Source organism: Laccaria bicolor, genomic scaffold (genome assembly GCF_000143565.1).
Source record: "Laccaria bicolor S238N-H82 LACBIscaffold_61 genomic scaffold, whole genome shotgun sequence".
In the NCBI taxonomy this organism is placed as follows: domain Eukaryota; kingdom Fungi; phylum Basidiomycota; class Agaricomycetes; order Agaricales; family Hydnangiaceae; genus Laccaria; species Laccaria bicolor.
The window spans coordinates 107,456-114,564 of record NW_001889932.1 but is presented as its reverse complement, the minus strand read 5'-3'; the positions used below and the strand labels follow the sequence as shown (position 1 = coordinate 114,564).

At 46.6% G+C, this 7,109-nt stretch overlaps 2 protein-coding genes across 2 annotated transcripts; one reads left to right on the top strand and one right to left on the bottom strand.

Moving 5' to 3' along the window:
• Positions 1–3,395: 3,395 nt before the first annotated feature.
• LACBIDRAFT_314463 (uncharacterized protein) lies at positions 3,396–3,905 on the bottom strand (the record flags this gene model as incomplete). The annotated part of the gene is made up of 1 exon (XM_001888985.1): positions 3,396–3,905. The coding sequence occupies one exon, from the start codon at positions 3,903–3,905 to the stop codon at positions 3,396–3,398; it is 510 nt and encodes a 169-aa protein (XP_001889020.1).
• A 187-nt stretch (positions 3,906–4,092) lies between these two features.
• On the top strand, positions 4,093–4,425 carry LACBIDRAFT_314462 (uncharacterized protein; the record flags this gene model as incomplete). Its single annotated transcript, XM_001889033.1, has 1 exon — positions 4,093–4,425. One exon carries the CDS (start codon positions 4,093–4,095, stop codon positions 4,423–4,425), a length of 333 nt encoding a protein of 110 aa, XP_001889068.1.
• Between the last annotated feature and the right edge of the window lie 2,684 nt (positions 4,426–7,109).

The window sequence follows — 7,109 nt, the reverse complement described above, 5'->3', positions numbered from 1 at the left end:
TTCGTCGTTCCTGCATCACGGTAAGCAACATATTCTCTTGTTTGTCCTTTCATTACTCACCTGCAAATGTCGCACCACCTCCCTGTTTCTGTCTTGTAGCTATCAGCGCCAACTTTGAACTTGACTGTCACTTTATCTGACATTACGGTGAGGAGATCACGCGTTGAATCTTTTTTCACTGGCTGTTCTCAGAGGTCTCTGCCGCATTGATGATCATTAAGCCCATCCTCCTAGAATTGTGTAAGTCCATGCCACTTCAATCTGGGATGTTACTGACATCGTCACCAGATAAAGTAGGATCATCAATCTCTTCCACCTCTTGCTCAGGCTCAGCCCCATCAACTTGCTCCACCTCCTCCGCCCCCACCTCCACCTCTTCAGATGCTCCAGTATGGCGCCGCTTCGCACGCTTCCTGCCTTTTGGTACTTGCTCTGCCTCCTCCTCCTCCTCCTCCTCCTCCTCTTCACCGTCCTCCTTGTCCTCCCCAGACTCTTGAGTGCGGCGCCGCTTTGCACGCTTCTTGCCTTTCTGTTTTGGTTTTGATTTTCCACTATCCGACGTATCCTTGCTTGGGCTTTCCCCGTCGCCGCTTATGCTGGCATGCCTTTTGTGGTGTTTTGGAGCCGCTTTGAGTTGAGCAGCCTTCTTGCCACCACCTTTGTGTGGAGGTGAGCAGATTCTAGGAGGAATCCCTTTCGTGAGTGACCGAGTCGTAGACATTGTTTAATTGCTGTTGACTGGGGGATTTTTAAAAGATGCACTGGCCTCGGCCCTCTGTTTGGTGTGGCATTTTTTAATCTTTTTTCTGTATGTAGTTGTAATTTTCGTTCTTATCAATGGCTCGTAAGTTTTTTTATTCGAAGGTTGAGTCCAATAATTGAGGCCAGCAATATTTGGGAAAAGACTGGTTATAACTGGTCATAACCGGTTATTGTTCGGTCTTGCAAACTTTGACATCATGACTAACCGAAAACCAGACCGCAGTTGTGGTTAGTAGTGGTTAGTATACTCTTGCGGTCTCTACCGGTTACAGTCTGGTCCGGTCTTGGTTAATTTCCAGTTATGTAACCTAACTTTCAAACACTAGACATAGGAGATCCTGGCTGGGGCATAGGAGATCCCAACTGGTGTCCATCATCTGATGACACACCTTTACAAGCATATGTCCAAGGTCGATCTGTTGAATCAAAGGAGTACCAAGTGCACGAAAAACCTCAGATGACATACCTCTACAAAGTCTTGTGAAAGGAGGTGGTGTAGGAAGTGCTAAAGAAGCACCATCCAGTGATACCCCCCGTCGACCTTTGCGACGACTGCTTAGATCTTGTCCATGCCCACGGAGCTCATCGTTACCTTCACATCCACAAGAACCATCAAGCGATGATGTATTTTATACTCCACAGACTGAGCGAAAGATTCGTCTTGCAGCATCGCACCGGGAACGTCTTGAGACACTCAAGACTAACAAGTTCCACACCACAGAGAAGAGGGCACTGGATCAAATGGAGAGTGCTGCACAGGGAGCAAGGGAGAAAGAGGCAGACTAAATGAGACGTGTGGGAGTGTTCAACAAGGTCCTGGCTATCCTGCAAGAGAATCAGTGCACCTTGGTGGAATTTCTCGACTACACCTTTAATCCAAGCATAAGTCATGTATTTGACTGGCGTTGGCGAGGATTCTTCCTGGAAAAGTCCACTGTAGAGTGAATCTTGGGTTACTGGACATCAGCTGGTTATAGCAAAGGTGCAAGGCTTACAATGAAGGAGTGGGTGTTAGGACAGGCGAAGAAGATAGCCAGCCAAGAGGCGCACACTATCACCGAGTCGGGGCTACTGAAGACAACAAATAAAGAAATAAACGAAAACTTTTTCTTCAATTACAGCATCGCTAGACTCATGCAAAACCTGCGAAGCCTGGCACCTACTTTTTTCTCAATAGCTGATGCATTCTCTACAACGTCTTGGCAGGAAAAGTCTCTTTCCAAGGGATGGGCTGAGAAGAAAAACATTGTGAGCAGCTCTGTGATAGTATCTTCAATCAGAACTTACTCACTATAGATGGCAGATGGAGGGCTCAGCTATCTTGACACTTCTCAAGGCAAGAAGTCAGAAGAATAATTATGCACAGGCTATTCACAGCACATACCTCATGGCCACAGGAGCACAACGCCAGCATTTTACAGTGTTCACCTCACTCGGAATAGGTATCAGCTACCCGAGTGTTAGAACACAACTACCAAAAGAGAACAAGGGGGTGAGCAAAGCTTCAGAGGGCGTGATTACACCCAAAAAGAGAAGGCGAACGCCGGGCACCTTGTATCAGCTCTCTCAAGCATGTCGAAAGACTGCCTGCAAGGTCACTGCAACTGGCCTTTTTGTCTCATATTATGTCTCCACCTGCGCCTCCACTCTTGGGGTTGCAACGTTTGATGCCTCTGAGGCCAGTGCTTCCTCTAGCTCCTTCTGCTCTGCCGCTAACAATGTGCCCTCTCTTGGTACGAAACTTCGCAGGCGTCTTGCGTGGTACAGGCCGTCGAGAGGGGTGCCGTCCAAAGTTTCCAGCTTGTATGAGTTTAGGAGGCGCTCAGCAACTCGGTGTGGGGAAGACCACATGGGCGCTAGTTTGCGTTCGGTCCTGAGGGTGGATGCTAGTTTGTTGTCGTATACCTGTACTAGCTGACCTTTCTCGAATTTGATGACTCCTGTCTTTGAAGCCTTGAGCCTGCGGTCGAACGCAGTTTTCCTTTGCACTGCGTGGTGAATGGCCTCCGCGTACCCATCAAGACGTTGTTGCGCCGCGTAGGTCATGTGTGAATCAACATCAGATGGGGGTAAGAAGGAGCAGCTAACCTCGAAGGGTGTCTTTGATGTGTTCACTACCAAGCCCAACAGTATTTCCTTCGGGCTAAATTTGAGAGCAGGGAGTATCTGCCAGTTGAGTATGCGTATCGCTTTGTCGAAGTGGTCCAGCCATGATGCTGGCAGCTTGTCCCAGGTGATTGCTTGCCAGCCATCTTCACCTACTTCGGGAGCACATAACCTAGCCAAGACGTAGAGTAGAAGCTTGTTAGTACCCTCAACAAGTCCATTGACCCAAGGTGAATACGCTGCAACTGTGTGCAGCTTTGTCCCCCAGCGCTCACAGTTCTCAGCCACTTCCTTGTTCTTGAAGTGCTTGCCTCCATCTGCCATAAACGTTTCCGGAGGTGCGAAGTTGTGGAATATGTCGTCAAGAGATCAGTTGGTCGTTGTTGCAGTACCGTGGGTTTTGAACTTATAACCCCAAACATGTTGCGAGCACGTATCTAGGTAAATTCCAGCAGTGTGGTAACCGCCTTTTCCTACCGGCAATGAGAGGTAGTCCCCCACCAGCAGCTCAAACGGATGACGTCTGGTTATTGGCTGAAGAAGGGAATGTAGATGTGTACTTCCGAAATTCTTGCAACGTGTGCAGCCATGATGCCTTTGATGATTGACTCATCCAGCTTTGGGCTGTGGTATCGGTCCAGCAGTGCCAGTTTCACTGAGTCCCTGTGCCAGTGCCCGCCTTGTTCATGCTCTCGTTTTGCCTGCTCAACCGCCTCCACCTTCGAAATGCATTCCCTCCTGGCTCGTGCCCTTGCACCACTACCACCTCCGATGAACCAGAGTTTACCGTCCTCAAGCATGTATTGGGTCTTCCTATGCTGTGCACGTTTCCGCTCCCATATCGTTGTGCCTTCAGATGAAAGGCCCACGATGGCGTCAATGACATCGAGGTAAAGAGGTTCGTTCTTGAACCTTTCTTTCAAAGTCGTTAGGTCGGGAAGGTCGGCTATGTGGTAAAGGTCATGAACAAGGCCAGTCATCTCCTCCCAGTCCGGTGTGACTGTCCATTCACTGCCATCGCCCGGAACCTTGTCCATGCCTTCGTACTGCCTACTGACGCCATCTGTGATATTGATCTTCCCAGGAATATGCCGAACATCCACAATGTTGTGTGCCAGTACTCCATCCCTCCATCGTGCATGGGTCGCGCTCAGTTTATCACTGAGTAGGATGTCGCACAGGGCCTGACAATCGGTCTCCACCTCCACGGGGTATCCATACACGATGTCTGAAAACTTGTCAAACGAATACTTGAGCACGGCAAACTCGAGAAGGAAAGGTTTATATTTCTCCTCGGACGGGGACGTTCGCTTGGATGCGAAGCCGATTGGGTGTAGACGAGTTACATCCTTGCCTCCTGGAAGGGTTGTTTTGATTTTCTGTGACAAAACTCCAGCGAATGCGTCTTTGCTAGTGTTTGAAAGTCCGGTTCAGTCCGGTTTTTTGATGCCCAGGGGCGTTAACCGTAACCGTAACCGGTCTGCCTTTTCCCCAGAAGTCAAAAGACCAGACCAGACCGCAAAAAGACCGCAGACCGCGGTTTTTTGCGGTCTATAGACCGGTTTCGGTCTGCATCAGTTTTAACCGGTTTATGACCGGTCTTTAGGCCAATATTTTAAAATTATGAATCGGTAAATTTATTAACATCTCTAATAGCTTCAAAACGAGCCCAAGAACGTTAAATCCCGCTAGGTATTGGTGCTTCTATAAAATAAGTCTGGTACATCTATTATTCCCAAAAGTAATTTACATTTTAATTCATATCTCTCTCGTTTTTTTACCAAATCGTACGTTCTTGGGTGCGTTTTAAAGGGTATTTAAGGGGCTACAAAAAACCGGTCCAAACCGGTCAAGACCGGTTCATGTTAACCGGTCTTTTTGCGGTCTTTACATTTCAAAAATAAAAGACCGTAACCGCAGGTCCGGTCTTTTGTGGTCTTGGTCCGGTCTGGTTACGGTCTTTTTCCAGTCACGAGACCGGACTTCCAAACACTAGTCTTTGCATGCATCGGTGGTGAGAATGAAATGTGTGCCATCAAATCGAGGGACCGTCAGGACCGGTTCTGAGACCAGTCGTGCCTTTAGGTTCACGAAGGTTGCTGTATGCTCTGCTGTCCAGTGTGGCTGCAACTTGTGGGCCTTCATTATTCGCTGATACACTGACTTCTTGGTGCCATTCGGAATATCCACCGCACGTAGTAGATCCCAGAGAGGTTTCTCAAGGGCCGCATAGCCTTTTACCAGGTCTCTGAAATACGCTGTAAGACCCAAGAATCCTTCTAAATGCGAAGCGTCTTCCAGTATCTTCCAGTTTACCACAGCTGTGAGTTTTGCTGAGTCTGGGCTGACGCCTCCCGGTCCAACACATGCTCCAGCAAAGACAGCCTCTGTCTTGAACACCTGGAACTTGGCCGGGGAGAGAGACAAGTGTTCCCTACGCACACGTTCCAATATTCGCCGCAGTTTCGTTATACCCTCCTCGAAGGAATCCGCTGCCGATCCACCATCATTGACGAAGTTCTCGCAAGTTCCATCCGCTATGAGGTCGTGCATTCGGTCGCCTATGACATATCCAAACTCTGAGGGGCCTCCAGTGACGCCGAATGGCATGCGTTCATAAGCAAAGTGTCCACGCCCTTCTAGATAGAATGTGATATATGGCTGGGAGTCTGGGTGGACCGCAATCCCATAGAAACCCGCTGCAAAGTCGAAAATGTGGACATATCTGTGGCCCGATAACCGTAGCTGCTTAGCACGTATGTCTCCTTGGGGAACTGGTGCCATGGGCGTGACTTTGTTGATTTCACCGAAGTCCTGACACAGGCGCCATTTCTTTGGAGACGTGGTTGTGGGTCCATTTTCAGCAGGAGGTGGGCGAGGTGGTAGGTCGAATGCAGTTGGCAGACCATGCTTCACGCATTCATCATTAACCTTGTGCTTGAGTTCGTCTGAGGACAGGCCTGTGTTCTCATGCGCCTTCTGGGCCAACACCGGACTGGTGGCTACCACTTTTATGATTAATCTATGACAACTGTCCAAGAGGCAATGTGTATACTGCCACAGGCTTTATGAAAGGCATCTCATTAGGATTGCCCATCTATTTCATTCAATTTATCACTAGAATCTTTCATAAGATATAGGCAAGGATAATGAGATATCATGAGGATATTTCATTAAGCTCTTTGGCCCTTTCATTGCCATTTCATAGACTTTTCATTAGGATATTTCATTAGGCTCCTTCGCTTTTTCATTACTATTTCTTAGAATTTTCATTAGGGGGTATAGGATGATGGGCTGATTGTTCCCTGGAGGTGTCCTTAAGTCAGGTCATGATGTAAGTTGAGAATGTATTGAGACAGAACAGTGGATATTAATATGAATGGCTTCCTCTGGCTTGAAAGCCAACTTGGGCATGATGTCAAAAGTTAATGATGTGGCCATAGCAAAAGGTAAAGTTATTTAATCCTTCAAACCATATCCACATGGACCTAGAACTATGATTTTGAAATAGGACAGTAGCTATCAATAGGAAGGCATAGAATAGCCTTTCTTGACATGAAAGACAACTTGTACATGATGTCAAAAATCAATGCTGCAGCAATGGCAATATGTAAAATTATATCAATTCTTTAACCTCATTAATTCAAACAGATTCAGGAAGCTACAGTGTAGGGCTACAACTTTCGTTTTTTGACCATTTTAGGAAATTGGTCATGTGATCACCCTCCCAACAACCCATGTGATACATATCATCATTATTATCTATTTTTGGTAATGAAAGTGCCAGGGAGCCTAATGAGAAGTAATGAAATCATCAAGGTGCTCAATGAAATATCCTAATGAAAGTGCCAAGAAGCCTAATGAAATATTCTAATGAGAATTCCATGAAATGGTAATGAAAGAGTCAAGGAGCTGAATGAAATATCCCAATGAAAATTCAATGAAAATCTAATGAAAGTGCCAAGGAGCCTAATGAAATATCCTACTGAGAACTGTAAGAAATGGTAATGAAAGGGTCAAGGAACATAATGAAATATTCTAATGAAAAAATTCAATGAAATGGTAATGAAAGGGTCAAGGAGCTGAATGAAATATCCCAATGAAAATTTTAAGAAATGGTAATGAAAGGGCCAAATACCTAATGAAATATCCTTATGAGAAATGGTAATGAAAAAGCGAAGGAGCCTAATGAAATATCCTAATGAAAATTCTAAGAAATGGCAATGAAAAAGCGAAGGTGT